The 27,649-nt window shown below is 34.2% G+C and overlaps 3 protein-coding genes across 3 annotated transcripts; 1 reads left to right on the top strand and 2 right to left on the bottom strand.

Moving 5' to 3' along the window:
• The first annotated feature begins 178 nt into the window (after window positions 1–178).
• Window positions 179–2,708, top strand: LOC108221715 (myb family transcription factor PHL7). Its single transcript, XM_064094328.1, has 6 exons — window positions 179–499; window positions 623–699; window positions 1,400–1,439; window positions 1,571–1,625; window positions 1,734–1,807; window positions 1,884–2,708. Exons 1-6 carry the CDS (start codon window positions 394–396, stop codon window positions 2,192–2,194), a joined length of 663 nt encoding a protein of 220 aa, XP_063950398.1. The 5' UTR covers window positions 179–393; the 3' UTR covers window positions 2,195–2,708.
• Window positions 2,709–3,214: 506 nt separating this feature from the next.
• LOC108221934 (jasmonate-induced oxygenase 2) lies at window positions 3,215–6,037 on the bottom strand. The gene is made up of 3 exons (XM_017395794.2): window positions 5,425–6,037; window positions 4,752–5,082; window positions 3,215–3,750 (listed from the first exon to the last, which is right to left on the bottom strand). Exons 1-3 carry the CDS (start codon window positions 5,928–5,930, stop codon window positions 3,505–3,507), a joined length of 1,083 nt encoding a protein of 360 aa, XP_017251283.1. The 5' UTR covers window positions 5,931–6,037; the 3' UTR covers window positions 3,215–3,504.
• Window positions 6,038–12,269: 6,232 nt separating this feature from the next.
• On the bottom strand, window positions 12,270–23,369 carry LOC108223190 (calcium-dependent protein kinase 13). Its single transcript, XM_017397311.2, has 7 exons — window positions 22,234–23,369; window positions 19,626–19,769; window positions 19,224–19,376; window positions 14,089–14,204; window positions 13,845–14,012; window positions 12,855–13,085; window positions 12,270–12,780 (listed from the first exon to the last, which is right to left on the bottom strand). The coding sequence occupies exons 1-7, from the start codon at window positions 22,856–22,858 to the stop codon at window positions 12,631–12,633; spliced, it is 1,587 nt and encodes a 528-aa protein (XP_017252800.1). The 5' UTR covers window positions 22,859–23,369; the 3' UTR covers window positions 12,270–12,630.
• Window positions 23,370–27,649: the final 4,280 nt, after the last annotated feature.

Here is a 27,649-nt window from a genome sequence, read left to right as displayed (position 1 = left end):
CTTTGTGGAGTTCCCTCTGTTTCGTTGCCGGGCACATATGATATGGGCATATATATGGTATTGAGTTTAGTTGTAAATTTAAGCAGAAATAGTCAAATGATTATTTTTTTAAACTTAACGACTCCATACTGTACGGCTGCCAATTTTATAAAAATCCAAGTTCAGGTCATATTTTTGATTTAACTTCACCAGGTGAAGCAAACTATGGTGAATTTCGTGTCTGCTAGGTTCCACATACAGTTTTTGGCATCTCCAAAATATTGTTCTGCTCTATTGCCTGAGTGACCTGCCTGTAGCTTCTATAAAATTTGGTGGATGGCAGCTTATTTATCATCTGTATAGATCTTGTACTGATTTATTTCTGGATCCCCTAAGAGGGTTCGCAGTTTCAATATGGGTTCTAATAGATCTGGGGGCGTAGGAAAAGAGCGACTGAAATGGACGCAAGAAATGCACGAGCTTTTTGAGAAAGCAGTTGATCAGCTCGGAGGTCCTGATAGTAAGTGCAGCGCTGAAACTATACTATAATTGACTGATGCAAATTGGTTTTCTGAGGTTTGGTTCCTGATATTTTCTGCATCATGAACTGGTTATCAAGTAGTAAAGCATATGTATGTTGCAGGGGCGACACCAAAGGGTGTCTTGAAGGCTATGGGAATTCCTGGCCTAACAATTTACCATGTAAAGAGTCACTTACAGGTGCGTGCTGTCCACTGTTTTCTGTTTGTTAATTTTTACCTGTTCATGTTATACTAGACATCGGAATTGTATTGTTGGGAATGTGAACGCGATCTTATCCAGAAGTGACAGCTTTTAGAACATAAGCCTTAGCCCAGGGCCGTCTCCAGAATTTCGGAGGCCCTAGTATTTTTGAACTAAAATTTAAAATTTGATGAACTAAAATCACATGAAAAATTTACATTAGTAAAAATAATTCTTAACTACGAAAGAAAGCATAAAAATAGTTCAAGTTAAAGCTAAGAAGTTATTATTCTTCTTGCTTTTGAGTGTCCATATTCCTAAACTGGTGTATAAGGAGAAGAATAGATATTATTTTAAAATTTTTATTGAATATAATTAATAACTAATAATTATAAATATTAATACTACATGTATGTATATATATTGGAGGCTCCCGTATCGATGGAGGCCCTAGGCAAATAACTGGGGGGACTCCCCCTGAAGACGCCTCTGCCTTAGCCCTTGCTTTGAGAATGACTTTGCAAATTTATTCAGTGATTCATTTTCTGTCATTTCTGATGTTGTGTTGTCTTTTTTATTGTTGCACAGATTCAATTGACAAGTTTTTAGTTGCATGAAATAGATTTACTTTGTTTCTAACAAGTCAGATTGAATTTATTGATATATTTGAGTTTTTGCTCTCCCTTTCGATCTTCAGAATTACAGGATGGCAAAATTTGTCCCAGAAACACCCAATAGTGAGTTCTGATATAATTCTTTTCTTCCCTGAGGATTAAAAGCATCAGCATTTCATCTTGCAAGTCCCTATATATGATTTTATATGTTTTTATTGCTAAGCTATGATTCTATAAATTTTGTGTAAATGCAGAAAACAAGTTTAAGAGGAGTAACTCAGACATATTACCAAATTTCAGTGCAACTGTGTGAGTCGCTCTTCTTCTTCTTCTTCTTTCTTTCCTCGTGTATTTTAAGGCTTCTACTTAAGTTTTTTCCTTGTTATATCTTTACCATGGTCCTCTTCATCTATGTAGTGGTGCTCAGCTTCATGAAGCATTACAGATGCAGATGGGAGTGCAGAGGCGACTGAGTGATCAAATTGAGGTACCTTTTGTTTACTTAAATGCTCCCGGTAAATAAACTATCTATTTTAATAGTTTCAAATGTATTTATCGTCAAGGTACAAAGGAATCTGAAGGTGAAAATGGAGGCACAGGGGAGGTTCCTTGAGAGAATTGCAGAAGAACATAAAAGCAGGCCAAATATTAATGGGAAGCCTAGAAAGTCTTCCTCTCCGGTCTCACTTCCATGCCTTTGTAAGGAGTCAGAGTCTGAATCTGATTCAGACATCCAAAAATCTGACATAAGATCTGATGAGAAGTTCCAAGGATCAAAGCGGGCTCATTTTGATCAGGAAGATGTTCTACTACGAAGACATAAAAATTTTGCTGCAGGATATTGCGCTCAACAATGCATGTTTGTGCCTAAAGGATAAAGAACACCATGCGAGTCTTCTTAAATTGGCTTCCTGCGGATTCCTGCTGAGTTGACTGTCAGTGACATCTAATTTCATTATGTCCTCCATTTTGTCGATACAAGGTTGCAGCTCTGCAGTGAGAGCAGTTTGGAGAAGGATAATTTTTTGTACCTCTTGGCTCTTGATCATATATTAAATAAGATCTACCTGACTTGATAATTATTATTTGTGCTTGCTTGTAATTAGCACATTAGTTAACTAGTTATCAATCCTCTAGAATTTCTGTCCTTCATCGGCTCCTTAGTACATATCAATTGCTACAAATACCTAATGCATCTCTGCAAACAAGGTCCCTGCCATGGAGGGGTTACTAGCCACCTGAATTGCATAAATAGGTTTGAGTGTTGATTCACTTGACAATACTTTAATGAGTAGCTTTGGTAATTGGTAGAAGAATTGTGCTGCATATGTTACTGTTCCATACTGTATTTTTCTCTCTATTCCAACATCTACCCTTGTTGTAATGTTCTCACCCTGTATTGCAAATTTTTTATCATGCTAAGACTAATTTTTTTCTTATTCCTGAGACTGTGTTGGAGAACATGTAATTCATTTCAATTAACATGAATTGAGCTGTCATTTCAATTTCTTAACTTTATACTAGTATATGCATATTCATAATTTCAAATAAAATCTAAATTCAAGGTTTTTTTTATCTAAACAGGTTATTTGATCAAATTCAGAATTTCAAATGAAATTCAAATTTCTAACCACGCCATAACAAAAATCAATTTCTGAGTGGATATATTTATATTAATATAATTTTCTAGAACATGACACTGTGTGACGGCAGTCTGTCAGTTTCTTTTTCGGACAAACTAACATCCTTAAATAGTGAAGTGCTTGACAAAATATGCAGTCATCTTTAGACTTCCTGGTTTTAACTTTTATTATTGTATATCTGCATTATTAAGAGCAAAACCGTGTAAATCTAAGATTATGTAATCTGTAAGCACTCAAACAAAAACTCACAACTCATAAGCCCAACAGGATCATGAATCTTCATAATATAAAGAAAATTACAAGATATACATTATCCTCTTCTTTCTGCTAACTCTTGAAGATTCCAGTAATCATAACATGTCTAATAGACCGGTACGGCAGGTAACTTATCATTAAGAAAAAACACCATACACAAGACATTTATGATACATACTAAGACAGATATATATAGCTGCAAGCAGTTCCGAATGAATCAGTCTCACTGCATCTGTTTATTTAACTAACTTAAGCATAGTAATTAGAGCTGAATAATGTTTGCTTAATCATCATCGCGGCGACTTGAGTGAATCGACCTGAGATTTTCCAGAAGGTCCCCTTGTCCTGATATAAGTTCTGTATTCATTAAAAGTCATGGGAAGATATAAAGGAGAGTTCTCTGTCACGAGCTCCTTAATAGGCTGAATCAATTTATCTCCCTTGGGATTGTAGAAGAAAGCAAGAGAAACTCGTTCTGCAGCTGAATTGACTATCACCCTGTGCTCCACACTCTTGTAATTTCCATTACTTACTACCTGCGTAAATATATACAAAATTAAGTAATGCATTATAAACGGTTTAGTTGTTTCTTGTTGACAAAAGATTTCGAAACAGAAGCAGATCAAGTTGTGAAATTTGTCTGTTGTTGAAAATTTTAATTAAACGAATATTAATAATTGATCTTGATTTAATTTCTCAATACATGACAAGGAAGTATATATAATAGGCTTCATGAGTCATAACAATCCCCTACAATTGGTTTCCCAGCAATTGCCTTTGTGCTTCAGAATTTGATGCCGAGACTATACGTGCATGCATGCGATGTGCAAGGGGTTTGGTTAAACTGTTTATAGTTGATTAAGAAAGTAACCCTCAAATTACTAGAAATAACTATACATAAGATTGTCTTACATAACAGTGACTAACTGAGTAATGAGAATATATCGACACACAGAACTCCACAACAGATTTTAACCGTTTTTCTTGTAGTGAAGAAAATATTTATGCAATGTTATTTCGAGTCTTTGATGGTACAAACAATTTATATCTGCTAATACATTAAAAACATGATACCTGATCAACATTTATATACATGATCATTGCTTTCCATAAAAATCGGTGAATTGCTCATACTTTTAGCCTTTTTTCTTTTTAGATTCAGAGTATAATGGACTACTTTTAACTGTTCTAGTCAGGAAATCTGATTCTTGTGAGGAAAATCTTATGATTAAAGGTATCTAAAGTCAGTGTGTGCACAAATATATACACACATGCTTATAATGTGCGTACGTGCTTGTGGAATTGTGGTCCTTCCGTTCATCTTCATGGGGTGGACCTTTATAATATACAAGTATTTAGTTGAGGATTATATATCAAGTTCCACAAGGAATTTAAGTCAAAATTATGCATCCTCCACTTTGACATAGACACGGGCGTGTTATAAACAACATCCAATTAATAATGTTAAAGCAGTTGGAATATTTAGAAAGCATGATGTTTATAAACGCACATGTGGAAATGCTGAGATATAATATACCTGAACTTGGTCACCAACATTGACAATGATGGCATTCGGGACTGGCTTCACAGTGATCCAGTTTTCACCTTTTCGAACCTGCAGACCCGATACGTTATTGTCGGCCAGGAGGAGCGTCAAGGCGCCGGGGTCCGAGTGCGGCGAGAGGCCGAGAGTGAGGTCTGGTTGGGGGCATTTGGGGTAGAAGTTCACCCTCAGAGAAGCACCAACCTCTTCTCCTCCTAAGGCTTGTTGCAGCTGGTTTTCTTGGAGCCCGAGGTTCGCGGATAGTACCTTCATCAGTTTTTCAGCAAGTTTGGCCAGTTCGGAGTTGTACTCCTCCACCAATTCACTGCAAAAATGGGCACTAATCATGAGCTGGTATTTCTTGATTTTGTGTGTTTGGATTTGGCTTGTTTAACTAATATCAGAAACAAAAAAGTGGTGCTTAGTTATGCATGCAGGCACGTGAAACACAGGTCACCTGGAAAAAAGGTTATTTATAAGCGAGGTAAAATAAAATTGCATGTTTATTTAGGTATCATGTGATATATATATACATATCTGATTGAGGAATCGAATGTTCTCCCCGGCAGAAAAGTGGGGAGCATTTGTCAAAATTTTCGGTCTCAGTTAGAACCAGACTAGACGTGTGTATGCACGTTAAATTATAGTGTAAGAATTACTATCATACCAACAAGAGGTGGGAAACTTGGGCCACTTATTGAGGTCCCTGAGATTAGTAGGAAGATAATGAAGAAAAAAATAGTCACTCCAATCCAATATGGCTCCTTTCTCCACTCCAAGCCGACTACCGTACCCTTCATACGTCGTCGGCGTATTCGCATACGCTAGTTTCTCTTCCACCGGAAGGTGAAAAAAACTCCTCCATGCTTCCCGAGTGTCCGCCATTAGCCGGTGACTAACGCCATGGTTCACCGCCTGAAAAAACCCCCACTCCTTGCATGCCTTGCCCACGGCAGCCACCGTGGCGGCCCGTAACGCAGGCTCCTCAGAAAACAAGTTCCGGAGATCAATAACAGGAATATTAGTGTGATTAGCCGCCATTGGAGCGGTGAGTGACAGTGAAGGCCTGTCTGTGGGCTTTTTCACGTAGCGGTCCGGGATAATCTGGATGCCACTGTCCGATAAGGATTGGACTCGGACAATCGGTTCAGGCCAACTCTGCAAACAGCTCATGATTATAAAAAAAAAAAAAGAAAAGTTCTCTAGAAATAAAATAAATTATAGATAGTGGAGTAGTACTAGAGGGGAGTGGAGATGTTTGTGTTTTGGTTTATGTAATGCATGGTTCCTATATATAGAAGACTGATCGAGCTAGCTAGCATAGTTACAACACACATGTCGTTGGCATATTAATCAACCATGTTTATCTTTTAACGTGGGTTTAATCAATAAATTTAGGTATTACAAGCCTTAATCTGAGATAATTTACTACATAATACAGTTTTATTTCAGCCAACTACCTATTTATGTGGTTTACAATACCAATATATTGGCGTGCATAGAGAAAAAACGGCATCAAGTGATCCGAAATTGACCTTTCACCCAAGAAAAGTACTCCATTCTCTTAACAAGATTGTCTGCAGCTTAGATTAGACTTAATTACATCCTTAATTAATCACTTAATATACTATTCTTGACTTTGTATATATTGATTTTGTCCATCATCATTCAAATATAAACTAATACAACACTCCAACAATTAAAACAAAAGTAGTGGACCTATTATATGTAGCAATAGTTGTTGCAACAATTTAATTAGATAAACATATTTATTTATAATAATAAATTATTATTATCATACAACTTGTGATCACTGTAGAATTAAAAACGGAGACAAAGAGAAAACAGAGATGAGCGACAGGGAAGAGGCTTGGGACCAATGAGCATAAAGATTATTGTATGGGGGAGCTAAATAGTTTCGGCGCCGTGATACAATTGAAATGTTAAGAATTGTATTTTTATATCTCACGTGATTATTATACTGTGAACGCACTATGTGAACTGTTTGATTCGCAGCTAGCTGACTGCTGAGTTTTGTGCACGTGTCAGTTGTTTATTGGCTGTATTGAGTACACCATGCATGCATAAATTCATAAATTGATTGATTGTAATTGTAGTCTGTAGATAATTTGAAGATGTGACTTGAGTGTAGTTTCGCTAATTGGAAGTACTTAGGTTGATAATTAGCTAAAGGAGAAACTACTTAGTTTGAAAGGATAATGACGGATACCTAAAGGATCTAAATTTGTTTGAGTTTTTTGAGAAATATAGTGCTTAATTTAGTTAAACCAATTAATGTGATTCACGTATCTGATATCGACGATGACTGATATCCAGAATATCCCAAGTTCACATACGCAGAATATCGATAAATCGGCCCTATGAATCTATGATATACTATCTCGTGTACACGGTTTTCAAGAAAATTGATGCATACCTCCTTTATCCTTGTGTAATTATAAACAAGTTAGCGAGTTATCGTTATTGTAATATTAGAAACAGTATTTCTGGTCTGTTTATAATAACAATTATTTTTTATTTTTATATTATTAATAATTAATGATGGTCGCTTTATATATATAATATTTATTAATCATAATAGAATCCTATCTAAAAAAGAAGAAGTGCATGTAAAATTTCACTATGTACCGGTATTGTAATAGTTTCATTTTTTTGCTGCTAAGCAAGAACTTAATTACTAATTATCAGAGATTATATATATTCCATTGCAGGTATAACACATGCAAGCGGCAAGTTTGGCAATTCGATTAGGCATCGATAATATGATTAAAGTAAAATGATTAATCTTAGACGAATATCAAACATTCAAAGTATCGACCCACAAAGTTTTGTTCATAATTAGGTATTAAGAAACATAATTAGGTATTAAGAAACAAATACCAAAATTTAAGGACAGACCATGATAATTATGACTCATTTGCACATGAATGTATGCCTAATATATAGAACACATACATGGTGCTCTACGCTACAAGTGTTTAAAATTGATCTCCAATATATAAGATGCGGATGCATTTTAATGAAAAGTGGTAAGAAACAAATCTTACAAAAAGATTTGTACTACTCAAATAGATCGTTTATGCGGAACCCTGTTATATAAATAGACTTTGAGAATGTTACTTAAGAAGCGAAGGCATTGCATTACTGGCTGATGGACACCTATAATGCAAGCAATAAATGTAGGCGATAAAACGAAGGAGATATTTTCCGCATTTAGTTGATAGGATGCGGTTGCCATTTCAGTAAAACAAAAACGTTTTCTTGAAAATTGATCTTAATTTGAATTTGATTAAAATTGAATAAAAATGAAATAAGATTACCTTATTATAGAATTGAGTGATATTATTTGAGAGAATCAAACAATAAATAACACATATATAGAGGAATATAGGTTTTTTGCTTAAAAATATATCGTACCTAGTAGCATGATGAATTGATTATAAACAAAAAGAGTGAATTGGCCAAATTTCCAAATTCGCATATTAATGACCATGTTTTTTATTTTTGATTTTAAAAATTGTGGCATTTCTTAAATTTTTATTAATTTTTCGTAAATATGATCAAATTTTATTTTAATCTTTTAAAACAGCGAGTACTTTTTCACGTTACAAGTTAGCCGGAGCCATTTTTCACGAGACATGAATAATATCTTATCATTAAAGTATAAATTTAAAATTTTGATAATCTTTTCAAAATTTAGTAAAAATACATTAATTATCACAATATTATTTACTCTATTAAAAACTGCTTCTGAAATTTGCTTCATGGTACTCGGTCATCCAAATAATATAGTTTCTTCAATCTTCCAACAAAATTGAAAAGTTATATATAATAGATAAATTTATTTGAAAGTGTAAAGAATAATGAAAATATTAGTTTATATAGCATGTGCATGAGGAGTGTGCATCTTATATTACTGAGAATTTGAGATGGAACGCATGCATGTCTTAATATAATGGATTCTGTAGTTGAAATTTCATCAGTACTAAAAGATATTACGATTATATACGCATGTGCGAATTAGTTAGCCAGATAAAAAAGAGTATACATTTGTAACAATCTTTAATCCTCTAGTTGAAGTTTCAAACTGGTACATGTATAAATCAAATACAAATACAAATATATGAACACGCTTATTAATAAGTAATAACAAATCAAACGTCTCCACAATTAATTAATAATAATACATACGGAGCACCACCGGAAAAAGACAACAGAGATCGAAGTTGATATAGTTAGTACCAGTCAAACAACACTACGAAACATTTTACGATGTTTACAGACAAAGAAAGTGCTCTGAAAATTGCAACTCAGCTTCCGTAGCGAGCTGGTAGTTCCAAATACACATATTGATGTAATCGAGTTGTAGTAGAAAAAGTCTAAGATTAGTCTTGTCGACAAGTACGACAAACGAGCATAACAAGATGCTTTTCATCACATTGCAAACAATGCAAAATACAATCTTCTAAAGTTGAAGCCTGTTAAAAAGGAAAAATAAAGATAATGACCCCTAAATATATAATATATTTGTCAAATTAAGACGCTTCGTGCATCCGTTTTTTGGATATTTTAGCAGCCAATTAAAACATGTTGAATGGAGGGAATATCACTTTAAATGAATTTCATATTGTAAAGGTTGCCAACAATATACAGCTAGGGTGTGGTCACGGCCCTGTGGCCTGTAGGTTGTGACTTGTGACATATAAGTATGTTCCCTTTTGTACATCAAATTAAAATTTATTATTTATTAAAATTAAATTTAATAGAGTATTTATTTTTTCTTGTAGTCAAACTGTTGATGTATGCACGGGGCTTACGCTTAGACAATAGGAACTTGTTTCTCTCTATGATCAATCACTTCATCTTCCATGCATCAAAACCAGCACATTCTAAACCCTACATTGACAAATGAACACATCCACAAGTTGAAGAATATCTTGTCGATGACAAGATGAAGTGATGAAAAGACTTCACGTCTATATATAAAACAAGAAATAAACCAAATAAATGTGAAGCAACACTTTGTCCGTTTCTCCACACTTTTACCCTTTTATTCGATGGGAGGGAGTATATATGTATTTCCATCACTAAATTTTCTAGCTTGGTGGACTAAAAATAAGCTAGTACATGCCTGCTGTAAACCATATTTTCAAGATCACAAAATTATGCAATTTGATCGTTTTCACACCCCTATATAAACATAAAAATATAAAAATATACGCCTACAATAAGTAATTCATGATTCACGCCCACTCCCTCACTTGTAAAAGATTAAGATGATGACAATGGATACCTAAAAGAATGGCCATATCTCAAGTGCTTTCTGCCCATCATAATCATGCATTTCCCAATTGAAAAATGTGCAGATTTATAGTACACAGATTTATATAATTGCGAGATTCTCTAGCTATCCATGTGTTTGTGTTTACGTACTTTTGTTAGTCTTTTTCCGTTTAGGTTGATTCTAAAGCCTTCTTTTTTAACCGGTAATAAGATACGCTACAGAACTAAGCCACTCGAATCTGCGATTTATATTGTTTATTTGCCATATGCATGTTCTCCAACTGTATTATTTAATCTCATGCTTGCCTAATTGAGACCAGAAATTTAATATTGTAAAGTGGAATATGTCTGTAATCTTCATACATGCAGTAACTACTCCAGCCAGCTACCACTAAATCAACCCCAGTCACCTACCTTTAATCAGATAATGAAAGTTCATTTGAATTCGGATTAATATTTAATATTTAATATTCTCTCGTTTCGTAATTTCGGTGTTATGTAATGCGTTCGTACATGATATAACAACTTTGTGAAGCCTTAACAAGAATAAAAATCACCCTTTCGGTGAAGCTTCGGTTTGATAACATTGCCACGACTCTACACAAATGTTGAATAAAAAAGGCACGAGAAACTTTACAATATTTCATGTTTTAACTTGATCCACTACGAAAATCCGAGATTATTTAACTAAATCGAAAACAGCACATGGTAAAATTCGAAGGCTAGTAGCTCACGGCTTCTAGAATGGCTAGATTATCCCATATGCAAAATATTTAAGTGCTTCCCGTTGTTGGATAGAGAAGAATTGAAGTAGTCTCCCTGTAGCTATCATAAAACTACTACTTGCATGTTTAATCAAGTGAAGTGATGTGTGCGAAGATTGGAATGTCGATTTGCTTTTCGGTTTTCCTGTTTTAGGCCACCATTTTTTTACAAGCAGGCAGCTTTGTCGATGGAATTTGTCAGTATTTAACGTACCAGAGTGATCATAAAGGGGGCTCCCAGTAAATGTTGACATTGTGGTTGTTTGATGCGGTGAAATAAACGTGGACATATTATTTTGATGGCTTCGTTTTTCAGTATTTTTCAGAAATAAACACTTATTTTGATAATTAAAAAATATTAAATAATTCTTAAATACTTAAGTCTAGCAAATAATATGTTAATATAAAATATTTTTATCGAAGTAAGTCATTTGCTTTTATAAAATAAGTCCAAGAGAAATACTGCCTTTATTTTGTTTCTAAAAGGTTACACTAGCTAGCTGCTACAAGTCGTCGCTATTCCGTCAGCAGTTAACAACGGTTGATAAATTCTGTTGCAGTTCTCGTAGTAGTGATTGTTGATCAGTTAAGATAATGTATACACATGAAATTCAAACAAAAATAAATATGAGAGTATTGACAATCCTAATAATATGCTGATTTACTAACAATTTAATATTTTTTATTTATATTGAATAGTCAACTACAAGACTGCTGGATCTACTCTTAAAATATAGATTTATGTAAAATGTACAAGAACAAATTAGTGGAGCTCGAGTAATTACTTGTCTGAGTTGAGCTGAGCACTGTTAGCAAACAACATGGTCCAGATAGTTAACGTTTTAGCGCATATTGTGATTTAGGTCAGACCGCACTGGTTCCTCAGCCGCATAGTATACATTAGTAGGAGAATGAGGACAAGAAACCTGTCGGCATAGTCATACGTAGGGTGGCAACGTTTGACATGACCAATAGGCAATAACCCAACTCATATTATCCACACAAGATCATAATCTCCAAATTTTACCCTCATCATTCACACAACACAGTTGCAGTAAGAAATGACCCAATGCTTCTTGTACTTGCCAAAAAGTTAATTCTTTTGGTTTCTATTTTCATTCATATCAAAATTTATCCTTTCTTCTCTGCGCTCCATCCCAAAGTCAAGTTTTTCGACCATCAAATTTTGATCATAAATTACATATCTTGTATCCAACGCATATATATTCTACTTAAAAGGTGTTATTTTCAGATACTTTTTTTAAAAAAATTGTAAGTGACTAAGATATTAATTATGGTCAGAGTAATTAAAAAAAATCAAAAATAATTAGACCAGAGTAAATACCAAAAAAATTTCGCATGCCATCACAAACTGGGCCCAAATTCCCAACCCTGACCATAGTATATGCAACAAATACCAGCTGAAACAATAGACAAGTCGAAATAAGCAAAGAATTTACACAAACGTGATCACCTCTTTTTACTGATTTTCGGTTTTCATGTCGCCATGATTACACAGATGCAACACTAATTCCACAGTGTCAAGTAGAAAGAGAGAATCCTACAGAATCATAGCTAGAAGAAGGCTGCCTTCAACATATAAAGAGTTTAATTACGCAACCATATACACTCACCTGAACTTGGTTTATCCTTGTAAGCTAACATCAAAAGGGATCGAATCTAATAAATATATGAAACCCCTGAAATAATCACAAACTTAGACAAGCAACAAATCAATGGATTCGAGTGCCTGTAGTGATAATTAAAATGCTTTCACGTGTGCGTGTAAGTAGTAGCTTATAACTTCACTCACTTCCCAAGTTAACAGAGGCATTTTTTAACAACTTGACACTTAGACTGTTGAATCTCCCTCTTGAGTACTGTCGAGAGGCCTTTCGCCAATCTGTTCCTGTTTTCATCATGGCTGCAAACTCTTCATAATTGATCTTTCCATCCTACATTACAACAGAATAAGGTAAGAATGACTTCTCTTGATATGAAGCTGACTGGAGGCAAAATTAGAATATACCTTGTCAGTATCAACTTCTTGGAAGATGTCATTAGCGATATTTGTACAATCATCATCTCCGTCTTCCATTAATGCATCACGAAGCTCATCGGGCTCAATATATCCATTACCATCTTTGTCAAAGGAGGAAAAGGCTTTGTGAAGATGCTCGTCATTTGCCATCCTTTGCAGATGGAGGGAAACGGCAATGAACTCCCCATAATCCAGAGTGCCTTTCCCATTAATATCCACCTGTTACCAACAAACCTATGCAATCATTCCACCAAGCGGGCTGGCAATCTTTACTGATTATAAGTTTTACAAGTACTGCTCGGTGCTCATGCAATATTACAGAACACCATTCTCAAGATTTAGGGTGTACTGTACTAGGAAAAAGCCCAAAGGACATTCTAGTATTTTCTACAGTTTATATTTTTTACTACTAGCAGCTTGCAGCATATGTTACTAGATCTATTTTATTATCAACCATACATGAAAATTGACTATAATAGTGGAAATGCATCTAAAATGTGGAAGTGAAGTATAGTATATAATTGTCATAAGTAATGTACATTAAAATATGATTATTTAAGAAAATAAGATACTTTTCAGAGTGTTCTCTGGAAATCATTACCTTTGGACGAATATAACCTGCGAAAGTAATATTCCCATTCATGATGGGTGGATAGTGCATATTCATATTTTAAAAAGACCAAAAAAATTTATTACACAGCTGAAAATTTAATATAAAGCTTTCCAATAGAAAGTAAAGCTCTTCAGTATAATTGATTAGCTGACAGACCACAGAAGCAGCTATATATCTTATGCTCAAACCAATAACATGATACTTCAGTATAAATATGCAAATGTCCGCCATGCTTACAAAGAGAACGACACTTATAAACCCACTGCTTTATATACCCCAAGGCAAAGAAAATAAGTGAAAACAACGCTAAAGTTCTATATATAAAAGATGTAAATGACAATTGGGTGAGTTTGAAATTGACTCACTGCTTCAATAAGTAACTGTATATCAGCCTCGGCAAGCTGGGAACCAAACTTTTGAAGACCAGCTTTTAGTTCTTCCACCGAAACAATACCATCATTATCAGTGTCAATTTTGGTGAATAATTCCTTAATATCCCCGACTTCTTCATTGGACAAAAATTCAGCAATGACCTATACATGAATGTAAGTGCTATTATTAATCTGCAATATTAGTTGAACTTTAGATAGAATGAAGTAATCGGCCTACCCTCAAGGCCTTTCGTTTGAACCTATTCATCATTGAAAACTGCTTTAATCTCGACTTGACAACATCTCCAAGAGGCACATTTGGAGCCTTTTTAGCATTTAGGATCCAGGGATGCTCTGTAATAGAGAAAACATTAATTAGCATAATGTAATAGACATCAAAAAGAGGGGTTTTAGGACAAAAGAATTAGTAGCATGTTAAGTCATAGAACCAACTTCAGTTTTACATAAGACCTTGTGATAATTAACAATGAGCCCTACATATAGGGCGATATTATCAATATGAACACCAATAGATGATAGCCCCTTCATTGATTCCCCAAAGAAGTCATATCTCACATTTAACCTCTCATTCATTAACAATATGCAAGTATAATGCAGTCTAAGGATATAGATGTTTGGGAAGTATCACGATCATCCAATAAGAAAGGTATCAATTTTTTCAAAACAGAGAATAGCAACAATAATTCAGCATATGTTACTGCAATGTTCAGGTATATCTCTTGTACCTCAGTCCTTTAAATCCACCCAAAATCCATCGCTGCAAGTTACATCGCTCAATTCTGATAAGCATCAACCCATTAATTTAGTTAGATCAGCCCTTTTATTAGGCCTCAATTATACTATACATTGCATCATTTTATCTTCTAGACGAATTGTTTAGGCCGTAGTTTATTGGCTTTGTTATCCCCTGCATACACACATTTTGTGGGAACACTTTTGGAATCAGTTTGATATTATTGTATACATCCATATTAAGTATGCATATTGAGTTCAGTTTTAGGTAAGTTGCCATTGGTTACTTTGTTCGTTTAACCACATTTTCATCACTTCTGTTCCCTTTTATTACTTACACAACATCAAATTGGCATTCAAAGCATAGGCATGTGCTAAAAATTACTATACACATACCAAAATTACTATTTACAGCAGGAACTGGTACCCATTGGAGTTACCATTCACCTTCATGTTACAACATGTCACCTGTAAAAACCAACCACTACCATGTTCAGCAGCCACCATCTTCCATATAAAATTCCCAATTTTCAGAAACCCTAACTCCTAAAAACCCATGAATCATGCAAACCCTGAATACTCGATTGGATCCGACCCGTAAGCCACAACTAATACCCAACAGAAACTACTGCAACCATAAATTTCCAAATCTCAACTTCAACCCCGTCACTATTTCAACCCATTATTTCCCGTTAGCGATCCACCATGCAACCACCTCCGGATTTCACTAATTCTAGTCATACGGCAAACCACCACAGAATTCAGGTTTGGGAAGAAAAGAGAAGAGAAATGCCAAGATTTGGTGGAAAAATGTACCCGCAACTTGCCGGAGGATGCGGCCACCGTTGTTCAGAATCCTCCACTTCTGTTGTTTGACAACTGCGGCCGTCTTTTCAAATTCATCACCCTCAGAACTCCGATAATAGTTGCTACTGTTGTCGCTAGCATAATCTTAATCTTTACTCCCATTAATGTTTTGCTTTTCTTCAACTTTCTTAATTACTCTACACATTCTAATTATTCATATATGAATGCTGATTCGGCCTTATGTTGACCCTCGTTACTTTATTTCTTAAACCCATCTTCTTTTGGTAATATGCTTGAAAGAAAATATTTAACTTTTAGAACTTAATATTGTGTTTCTAGAAATTTCTAATTCAAAGTTTATTACTAATCCTCCTAAAAATCTGTAAACTCTATTCTGCTTAATTGCATAATTATTCCGTGTTAGCTGTTACGACTTGCTATTTTAATTAAATGCCTGTAAACTACTGAATGACACCATTGGTAATCGAATCATAACTTATCTAACTATAAATAATATTCTATTCCAGTTATGCATTCAATCACACCATGCCTAATGCTCATATAACACATACTAGCACCTCACCCGACCTGGGAGTGAGCGACCATGGCCCAACTGCTATTCAAAACCTCACTGCAACCATGACAACCACTAGTTTGATTGTTTCAGTGATGTGGTTGAAGATTTAAAGGTCAAAAACAATTTTAGGAACCTAAATCTTCCACCTGCACAAATGTCATTCAGGATGACGAGGTAGCCCCACGAGATTGAAGACGTAAGAACTCCAAGGTAATCATTAAGGTCACGGGGGAGGTAGAGATCATACGGAACCTGTTAGGCTGCACTATGACTAGGGATACCCCACCCGAGTAGGATGACCAATATGCCTATGATAGATGTATGGAGGAGGCCGGAGGGGTATCATAATCATACAAGCGAGAAAAAGTGCTAAGAATAAAATAAGGTAGATGCCTAAAGTTTGACAGGAATTTCAATCCCGTTCTCAGACTGGTTATCAAGTACGGACAAGTTCAATATTTGGCATAAGATGACTACTGATCATGTAATCATGCCTCTAGAGTATAAACAACCAATCAGAGAAAATGTCGGGATCGACTTCCCATGAAACTATATAGGGTTAATTATCAAATGGATCACTTATGACAGCCCAATGTATCATCCGCATCAATGTGAAATTTTTGGTGTCACATAAACCACTCAACAGACTAACGGTTTCATGCCGTTAAATCAATTAAAAAAAAAGTTAAAGTTGAATTTTTCCGTTAAGTTCAGGTGACATGGCGCTTACGTGGATTGCAGGAATAAAATAAGTTTAAACTTAACAAATAAACTAAAAAAAATTCCTTCAAGTCATGTATAATGAATTCCTGAGGTATAACCCTGTTCCAGGTTATGTCAGATGGCCTCCAGTTATTATTCCAGAAAAGGCAATTCCTACAAGTCATGTCCGGCAAAAAGAAGCTGATATTTTTGAAGATGAAGAGGATTTAGAAGAGGATGAGGATTCTGAGCAAGGTGATCATCCATCGCAGCAACCGAGGAGTGTCAAATATATAAAATGTGACAAAAGATTTTACATTAATAAAGCTAGAAAGTAGTATTAAGCTTTTAGTTCACGTACAGGTCTAAAAACCCGAATACACTACACACACTTATGTTTACTGGGGAATGAAGTGATGTTTACTGGGGAATGAAGTGAAGTGGAATATACAGTCAGCAGAAGTAGCCGTTACTTTTCCACCTCAGCTGCTCCCGTTAGTTTTTTAATTTAATTTAACTTAATGCAACCATCAGTGTGTTGAGTGATTTAAGTGAGACCAAAAATTTCGCAGTGATGCGGATGATACATTGGGCTAGAATAAGTGATCTATTTGATAATTAACCCAAACTATATACCCTGATTCTCATCACATTTCCCTGTTCATCTATATCATGCTTCCTATGATCACGATACCCCTTCTCCCTACACCCATCATGGGCATACTGGGTTTCCTACTGGGGTGGGGCGTCTTTATATTCATCATGACGCCTAGTCGCCTAACAAGTTCTCTCCAAACTTTACCTTTCCACGATCAATATTCCTAGGACTTACTTGTATTCCTAAATATTGTACAGCAAGATTTAACAAGTAATAATCAACAAATTGGCATTCACATGGTCAGAGAAGTGGGCTCCTCGCAGCTTGTTTTCACATCTATGATCTTGAAGAACTACCTTGTCGTCCCGGATAGCAACGTCTTTGGTGTGTTAAGATGAAAGATTTGGGTTCACCTCTAGAGTTACAACCGCATCATGCCTACCATCAAAACTTAAAAATTTGGTGGTCAAGGTTGCAATGAGGTTTTGTATAGTCATAGTCAGCTGCTTGTATGTATGAGTATTAGGCATGGTTCGAATGAACGCAAAGCTGAGATAAGGCTTCAATTTATTTTTATTGACTGTATTATGTGTCCAATACTAACACTATCACTAGTCTACAAACATTAAATATAATTAATAATCCATAAAAACTAATATGAAATAATTCTGCAATCAAAGAAAATAAACCTTGAAGATAAGTATTAAACTTTGAATATAAATTGCTAGAAACATGAACATTAGGTCCTAAATTTTAAATAATAATTTTTTTAATATAATAGACCAACTAATGTGGGTTTTAGAATAGTTGTTATGATATTAGGGGTTTTAGAAGGTGCCATAGTTATACACGCATAAAACAGGCCACAAAAGGTCTAGTTGGTATGCTTATGTTATTAATTAGAAACTGAAGGTGTTTATGGAATTGCACAAAACAGAACACCAAAGGCAGGATAAATTGGGGTTATGTACCAACAGCAACTGCTAATAAGTAATATCTATTGTTATATTTTTTTTGCATTCTTTCCACCGATAATCAAGCACATGAAGTATGCCAAATTCGAAATTGTGGGGAACAGCTGATAAATAAGATGATTATATAATTTCATGATATCTTCGCCGACCAAACAAATACAATCCATCTCTAAAATTGTATTATAACCAATGGAAGAGCCACTAAGAACCCATAGGATGCCTTTGAGTACCCTGGATTTAAGACCAAAACTATAATATGCACAATTGCTAATGAATTACCGGTTGTACAATATGGTTTTTTTGAGAGTCGATTCCTACACAAGTAATTGTTTTTTTTGGAGAACAATATCTGCTTAAACTAGCCTAGTATTGATTGTAATTTTTCAAGGAAAAGCAATTCAAATCCCTTGTGATTTTTTTCTGGGATACCCTGCAATTTTACCCTGATTCCACCACTATATATAACTAAATGTTTTGGAAGTTCTATATCCTAAAGATAACTTTAATATATAAAACAAAGTAACCAATGTAAGTATGTAACCCCTAATTATCCAAGAGATAGGTATCACACCAAATACAACCCAACACAAATAGGAGTGCTTTGAATCCAAGCGCCAGATGACAAGTATGTCTACTGACAAGATAGAAATTTATAGTTACTATTTCGGTCTACCAATAGGATGTTACTTGAACATGTATATTATTCCTTCCACGACCAGCGTTTTTTTATTAATTACTAGGTTATCAGCTAAATCTTCTAGACTTCTAGTGAATCAACAAATTTTAAAAGCATATAAAAATGTGCATTTGTGGAAAAACAAAGGGAAAAACTGTTCGATCAATAAAAACCAAATGCATTCTAAGTCCTAACCCCATCACCTAAAACCATGCAAGGGTCCTCCCTGGCCGGGACCAAGAATAAAGTTTATAAGATGCAATCACAGTCTGTAAGAAAAAATTACCAAGCACTTGTTTGGCTGTTAGGCGGATCTTTGGATCTGGCTCCAACATCTGGCGGACAAGACTCTTAGCACTTTCTGATATACTTGGCCAGGGTTCACGTTTAAAATCAATTTGGCCCCGAATAATTGCCTGTGCAACCCCTTGTTCAGACTCTGCAATTATAATTCTCTATGAGTTGCATGGATTGAATTTCAAGTGTTTAAAGGGAAACATTAGCTTCCTCAGAATTATGCAACTTAAACAGTCAGAAGATAAATGCATGCATATGTCATCATTGAACCTCAAAATAACTAGTTCAACCTCTAAACAAATTCATACGAGACTGCAATATACAATTTAACAATATCGGACACCACATTTCATCTGCATGGAGTGGGGGGGGATAGGAAGGAGAAATGTACCAGCCCAGAATGGGGGCACTCCACATAATAAAATGTAAAGGATGACTCCAGCACTCCATATATCTATCTCTGGTCCATAATTTCGCCTCAGGACTTCCGGAGCCATGTAATATGGGCTTCCAACAATTTCACAGAACTTCTCACCTACAATTCAATAATCTCTGAATGTCATCATTCCAAACAAAAAATGAAAAATCTATGTTTCAGAAAATTTGAAAAATCAGAAAAGTTTCGTTTGACAAAGTTAAAATTACCACCATTCTATCCCCGTCCAAGCAACCAAAGCCAGGACCTCGGAGTGAATAGTGAAATCTAACAAGATATGCCTAGACCATTACTTCAATTTAATATCTCCGTATACATGTAGCCAATGTACAACATATGTATTACTGACTGACATACTCCATATCTACAATAAAAGCAATAAAAGGATTGCAATTTGTCTTATTAGAAAAACTTTGCAGAATAAGTTCAAATAATTCCCGATACATATTCTAAGTGTATATCCATTCTATTTATAACATTCACAGACTGCAAACTGTCACTGTATGGTTTTGCGGTTCAATGTATTAATCTACCTTGACGCTTGCCAGCTATCATAGGTCAATGTATGACTACAGACAATGGATTACACTCTGAATAGCACACCCTAGGAACAGAGTTGGACTAAATCAAAAGTATACCTACTCATCTGCTGATAATTGTTCAATATAAAACAACTCTAACAAATGACCTAATTTTGGCTGCCGAACACAATGTTCAAATGTATGACCATATAGATAAAGTCCCACTATCATTCATAACCATCATTGTAGTTATGTACTTACCGTGTATTTCAACTAATTCAAAAAGTTTAAAGGTTCAGTTGTTTTCAGTTTTAGCTTAACTGCTTAAGAGATAAAACTCCTGCCACTAGTGAGCACCTTCTAATGAAGCCCTTTAAGTTTACAAAGTATCATGTATTATTCATAAACTATAGACTACACTTTTCATTAAACATATGAAGGACAGTGGGGAAACAACTTTCAGCTAAGTTCACAGTTACAGTTGGGGCATCTTCAGGATGAAATTTATATTATCAGACACATTTACGATTCTGGACCACCAAGAAGTAACACTGTGTTTCGAGTTAAAGAAATAAAAAGATTGGTCATTTTCTTTTCTCTCCAGATCTTCCCAAAAGTGGGGAGAACATTTTTTGGACAAATATACAAGAGATTTCTTTCTTAATCCTTAGCTTTCTTTTCCTTTGCTTCTCAACATATCACTCAGGAACACATTAAAGAAATTAAATCTTTCTCTTTCTCTTCTTTTCTATCATTAAAAAACTCGGGAACACAGTGTAAGTGTCCTCATCCGTCAGCGGTCAAGGCTGACTCGAAAGTTTTGTATAGGTTATCAGATCTTTATAATGAAGCTTGACTGAGCCTTTCAAAGGCTTAAGAAGCTTTACATAGAAGGATCCACTGATAATTCTTCTTCGATATACTCCCTCCGTCCCATTTTAAATGTTTTTAACTTTTTTACACGTATTTTAAGGTGTTAAAAAAAATCACATCTTAAACATAATTATTCTTTATAAAATTTGAACTTTTTTATTCAGTGTAGATATTATTTTTTTACACCTCGATATACGTGTTAAAAAGTCAAACATCAGTTAAAATGAGACAGAGAGAGTAGTTGATAATATTGTTGAAAGGGCTGGTAATATTGTTGAGGAAGAATATGCAAAAAGGCAAGCGAGGATTTCGAGTCACCAATCAATAATGAGAAAACTGTTTTTTCTTATTATACTGATGGTTATAGTCATGCAGATGGCCTGCTCACAAATATAGCTTACTTTCGTTGTCATGCAAGCTGAGGGGAGTCCCTACTTAGAATTAGAGTAGGGTGACTGCTTGAGATCCCTGTCCAACTAAACATCTAATCTCTTTTTTTTCCGATAAATAACTAAACATTTCTACTTTGCTAATAGCTTAATGATCACACTTGACCGACATCAAGGTAATCAGCACATGCAATTGACTGCTAACAAGGCCGGAGACTTCAATAGTCGATCCTTTTTACATTAAGTTGTGGATAAATACAGAAATATTCCTAGAGCAACTGGCTTTGTTTGTGATGTCTCAAGCAAATTATTGCTAGTAATTTACAAATTATAACAATTTCGGTATAATCTATTTAATTGTTTTCCTTTGCTGTTAATGAAAGGGTATTATCTGTATACATGGAGTAAACTGCATCTTCAGCTTTAGGTGCCATTTGGGGTGGGGGGTGTGGGGGGTAGCATAGGTTTCATTACATCTACAAAACAAGTAAATATAAGTAAAAGTTGGTGGCAAAAGAAGTGGGGATAGTGCCACATCACTGCATATATTCACATCAAACTATGACAAATACATGTCAGATTTAAAAAACTGAGATTTCTAGCCAAAAGTAAATTGATCTACCTTCGATATATAGTAGATATCAGCAATTCAGCATGCAGTCCTTAGTAAGTTGTGAAATTTATAATTTTATTCTTTCTCAAAATTCAGTTATACTACTAATAAAATACGATTATGTCCCTTAATTGCTTTTAACAATAAAAAATTAATCAGATATTCACCTGGCTTGAAGAATATTGATAAGCCAAAATCAATAGCTTTCAGAGGCGAATTCTCCTTCTTATTCGCAAACAAAAAGTTCTCTGGCTTCAAATCCCTGTGAATCACTCCATGTTTATGACAAAGCTGCACAACCTCAACAATTGTCCTCACAACCGCAGCGGCAGCTCGCTCAGTATAATGCCCTCTTGCAACAATCCTGTCAAACAATTCCCCACCTTCACACAACTCCATTACTATATGTACAGCAGACTCATCCTCACAAGCCTCCCTCAATGTCACAATACTCGAATTCTGTGGCAGATGCTTCATTATCTGAACCTCTCGCCTCACATCATCCACATCCACTTCAGTCCTTAACTTCCTCTTCGAAATTGATTTACAAGCCAACATTTCCCTAGAACTCTTATCAATACACAAATAAGTCACACCAAATTCACCCCTACCCAACTCCTTATCAACCATATACTTATCTTCAATATTCTCTTTTGAAACTTCATTCAACACAGTTATCAACTTCTTCTCCACACTGGCCTTATTCTTCCGGCCACTATCTTTACCCGAATAATTTGAAGATTTCACATCTTCCCTAGCAACAGCAGCTGGAGATCTACAACAATTACCCATCAAATCAAATCCAAAAACAACCTATCAAAATCCCCCAAACACAGCCTTAACAAAATCCCCCAAACACGGCCTTAACAACCTAAAACTAACCCCACTTAATTTGTTTCACAAAATTAGAGCTTTACAATCAAGAAACAACAAAACAACAATTACCCCCCAAATTAACTCCAGATTTGACCAAATTACAACACAAACACAGCCTTAATCACTTAAACAGTAACCCCACTTAATTTCCACATCAAACAACACTGAAACTGCTAAAGAATCAAAATGGCGAGTACCATTTTAGTCTAAGTGTTAAATTTTAAAATTGGGTAGGAGAGCATATCAAGAAACAAGATGAAAAATCAAATCTTTCCTCTGGAGAAGATATAAAAAAGGGTCTTCTTTTGTTGGCTGTGAATTCAGTAGGGTAACTGAAATTAATTTAAAAAATAATAAAGAAATGGGAGGGTGAGGCTGGGGAGTTTAAGAGTATTGAATGTTGAATTTATCCTTAGCACAGTGATATAGAATTTTATGTACTGTGTGTATTTTTTATTCTCAAAGTAGACTAGTTTTTTCACTGAGCATTAGCAGCCGGGCAGTTCGGGATAGAGAATTCAGATTCTATTGTCATATTTAAACTCAAAATTCTGCTCAATATAATTATGATAAGTTGAATCTGGATTCTGACGCACAAAAAACAATTGAATTTTGATTAAAATTATTATTAGATTGTGATAAAAGAAACTCGAAATGATAGGTTTTATCGAGTTTTGTTCAGTCTGATATATAAAAGTTAAAAAGCAGACTCTGCTAGAGTCGTGAATATTGCGAATTTAGTAATACAATTTTAATATTGACTTGATAAAATATTTAATAAATCGAGTTTGATCTCAGTTCAGTTACTAACAAAATCTGATATAAATAATTATGAGTCTGATTTAAATACATTTGACTTGTTTATGTTCAGGAACGCTTAAACGAATATGATTTGGATTGCTTTCTTTAATTTATTCTGCTGAGCAGAAGGGTAGTTGATGAAATTAGCATGCATATATTTTACCCTTTTAAACAAGATCCTCGTTTTGTTCAGTGTAGCATTGATTTTATGTTTCGTTAAATTTAGATAATATTTCAAATTTTTATTTGGTTACCATTATTCCAGATTGATAATATTTCAGTTTTTAAGAAATTGTATTCTGCGGTGTTTTTTTAAGCATTAGCGGATCTTATATTCTCTTAGGGTTTATAGAGTGCTGTTAAAAATTGTTGTGCGGTCAGAAGAAGTGCTGGTAAAAAAGTGTTGTGGTAGAAATCAGATAGCTGTTTAATAATTTTTTTGATATTTGCTTATTTTAAATTATAATATAATAAAAATATTTTTTGTGGTGAGGTTTGATAGTGAAATTTGTAACATTTTCTGCAAAAGTTGAAAGCAGTTTTTTCCAAAAGTATGGGAGAATTTGCTTTTTCTAAAAGCAGTTTTTCAGCTAAAAGCTGCTGTTCAGAAAAGCTGCTTTTAAAATTACCAAACAGTTTTTCACATGATTTTCAGCAAAAAATTATTGTTGCGGTCTCCAACAGCAATCCCAGACGGTATGTGTTCCAACTGACCACCAACTCTCCCTTTATGTTTGCTTGCTACTGCAAATAATTTGATTACTTATGATTGAAGCGGAAACAATGTCTGTCTTTTCAAGAATTAAATCAACTCCAAGCCCTACACATGTTTTCTTTGTGGCACTTTAAGTTTTTGATAAATTGCTTGTAAATGTCTGATTGGATTATAATTACGGAGTAATCAGTGGTTTTAAACTCGTCACACGTAAGATTAGAGACAAGGATTCATCCCCTTTGCGTAGGTATGTCGGTCAATATATATAGGACAGTGATTATCCATTCTAAATTATATTATTTATACTTTTTTTAATTTCCAAAAATTATTAACTAAAGATTATTTCTTGGCACGCTACTTAAATTTTCATGTTTGAATTTAAATCATTATTCTAGTAAAATTTATAATAAAATTTTATGCTTGAAATATGGGAGAGTTTGTACCCTGATTCGGAGACCCTGATGATAATTCTAATTAACGTCTTAGATATGATTACATTTTGCAGTGTTTGTGTAGTCTACTGAAATGAATTGGTTTTGATTCTAAATTTTAATAGCTAGCGGGCTGATTAGGGTTTGGAGTTTGGACCTAAGCAGTAAGCAATATTGAAAGTTCCAGCTCAGCGCAGGTGGATGGGTGTAAGTTGGTCAGCTTATTTGACGGAAATATAGATTTGTTTGGCAAAAGAATTATATTTGTATAATATTTTTTAATATCAAATATTTAATAAGTGTTTTATATTAATTATTTGTAAATATTTACATACTTTTTAAGAAATAGATTAATTCTAAAAATCAAGATAAGTCAAACACATTATAATACATCTAGATTCAATACAAGATATACTCCTTCTGTACCATTTAATTCTATACGTTTCTTTTTAACTGCTCGACACGCATTTCAATACTCTTATAAAATATAGTTCCGTAACTTATTTTTGAGATTTTCTTTTTCTGTATAAAAGTATAACATCCGAACTTTAATTCAGAAAAGAAAAATTTTAAAAATAGATTGCACAACTACACTTTACAGGAGCATTAAAGTCTGTGCCGCGTCCCCGTGCCCCAATATATACTACTCAGAGGGACGGAGGGAGTTCAGGTTAATTCATCCAAGGTTAATTATATGTTGCATGGAAAAATCAAAATTCTAAACCATCTTCCAGCTGCCTCAGAGTCCAGAAGACCAAAAGAGAAGTAACAGGTGAAATTGTTTTATAGCTGCTAATAATATATATCATCCAACGTGGAATTGTGATTATTGATAAGACTAAGGTGGTGTTTGTTTAAAGCTTAAAAGCCTAACTTCTGGTTTATAAGTTATAACCACTTATTCGTACCGTTTGTGTAAAAAGTCAAGAAGTACTTATAAAAAGTTAGGAATGCTAACTTTTGTTTCAGGACTTCTACTTATTTCCTAAACACTTTAATCACTTATAAATCTTAACTTGCCTCTAACTTCTATTCCATTTTTTTATTTTAAATAAGAAGCACTTATTTTAAGTTCACCCAAACAGCCCTTTAAATAGAACTTAGCTGCCTCTTATTCTAGAAGAGAACACAAGTAACATGTGATTTTATTTTCAAGCATTCATGTTTCTTTATGTTCCTTAGTTTAACTAGTGCCCACTTGAGATAGAAAATGACATTGTATTACCTTCCAATTCCGTTTTTTATTCAGAGTCCAAGATATTCAATATCTTATTTAAACTGATAACTACTTCATTTCGATCCGTCATGTTAATTACTTTACCTACTCCTCAAGGAATTTTCAAGAAATGCCATTAATTCTTTGAAATTAGCACCGGAAAATGTATACCGACCACAAAAACGCTTGATTACATGCAGAATCAAAGAATTCCCTTTTAATTAGATTTTATCATATTATCTTAATTTATATTTTATATTATTTAGTGCATGCATGACCTGATTTTTTTTAGACCTTGACAATAACGACAATAAATAACCAAAATTCAAGAGGAAAAGAGGGTCGCGACGGTGGTTGGTATTTGATTTTCACTTCCCCGACACTGTTGTATATTATACTATCATATACGTAATTATAAATTTGAAAATGGGCCTCTTCCCCGGGCTATGCTATTGCATGGGCTGCATAGGGTCAAAGTCGGGCTTGTGTGTTAACATCTATACATATTCTAATTACCATTTCACAAAATATCAAAATATATAAAAATCTTTTTTTTTACGGATATATAAATATCCTTTGATCCGCTACATTTGTTAAAGTTGATATAATGACCGTCAACGAATTAAAACACGAATTGAAATGTTAGCCATCTTTTGCTATTTTTTAAAATTTTATCACAATATTGTAAATGGATTACACTCATATTCAAGTAATTTACTCTCTATGGAGCATGTGACAATCATTATAGTTGTACTATGTTCTAAAGTCGGTGATTAATAACCGATTAATCTATGTTCCGTAACTCGCCGAACTGATTAAATGTCCGATTAATCACCGACCAATCCGATTAATCTCCACTCAATTCAACTAATCTCCGATTAATCATTGTTTTGTGACTTTACCGATTAAGTCTGATTCCCGCCTTTTACGATACTAGTCATATCTATACTATAATATAATAAGCCAACATGGGTATAATTTGTCGTCGTACAAAATTTTGATTTGGTCGTTCACTTTATAACTAAAAGTCTGCTAAACGTAAAGTTCTCATAGTCTTATATCTCTAAACAATTTGATATACTACAAGATAAAAACTCCACAATTATTCTTTTAAATATAATTTATAATTAGTTAAAAAATAAAAATAATAAATTTACTATCATTAATATATATTGCTATTATATAATAATTAATAATTAGTTTAAAATTATATAGCCGCTCGTGAAAGCACGGGTTTAAGGCTAGTATAGTTATAAACAGAATGTCCACTTTCTTTAATTGTTATATTTAATTTCAGGAGAACTACTTTTGAGAAGCACGAGTTTTATCCATAATGGACCTTGGACCTGATCAAATGATTCAAGTACTGAAATGGAGCACGACTCCAAAGTGCACCTTGTTCCCGGTAAGTATCCAATATATGATTGGGCAAAGCCCATAACATTTTCGTATGAAAAATGATCCAAGGATAAATTTGATTCAATATATTATGAATTCGGTTAACAGAACGATAAAATTTGGTTCATTATTCCGTATAAATAACT

This window comes from Daucus carota, chromosome 5 (genome assembly GCF_001625215.2).
Source record: "Daucus carota subsp. sativus chromosome 5, DH1 v3.0, whole genome shotgun sequence".
Classification (NCBI taxonomy): domain Eukaryota; kingdom Viridiplantae; phylum Streptophyta; class Magnoliopsida; order Apiales; family Apiaceae; genus Daucus; species Daucus carota.
This window is presented reverse-complemented; position numbering and strand designations above follow the sequence as displayed.

Coding starts and splice junctions, on each gene's coding strand:
- LOC108221715 (XM_064094328.1), top strand. CDS start 394: ATGGGTTCTAATAGATCTGGGGGCGTAGGAAAAGAGCGACTGAAATGG. Junction 700..1,399: donor ATGTAAAGAGTCACTTACAG/GTGCGTGCTGTC, acceptor TTCGATCTTCAG/AATTACAGGATGGCAAAATT. Junction 1,626..1,733: donor CCAAATTTCAGTGCAACTGT/GTGAGTCGCTCT, acceptor TCATCTATGTAG/TGGTGCTCAGCTTCATGAAG.
- LOC108221934 (XM_017395794.2), bottom strand. CDS start 5,930: ATGAGCTGTTTGCAGAGTTGGCCTGAACCGATTGTCCGAGTCCAATCC. Junction 5,083..5,424: donor AAGTTTCCCACCTCTTGTTG/GTATGATAGTAA, acceptor CCATTTTTGCAG/TGAATTGGTGGAGGAGTACA. Junction 3,751..4,751: donor ATGTTGGTGACCAAGTTCAG/GTATATTATATC, acceptor ATATTTACGCAG/GTAGTAAGTAATGGAAATTA.
- LOC108223190 (XM_017397311.2), bottom strand. CDS start 22,858: ATGGGTAATTGTTGTAGATCTCCAGCTGCTGTTGCTAGGGAAGATGTG. Junction 19,770..22,233: donor ATCAATATTCTTCAAGCCAG/GTGAATATCTGA, acceptor ATTGAATTGTAG/GTGAGAAGTTCTGTGAAATT. Junction 14,205..19,223: donor AACAGCCAAACAAGTGCTTG/GTAATTTTTTCT, acceptor TCTCTATTACAG/AGCATCCCTGGATCCTAAAT.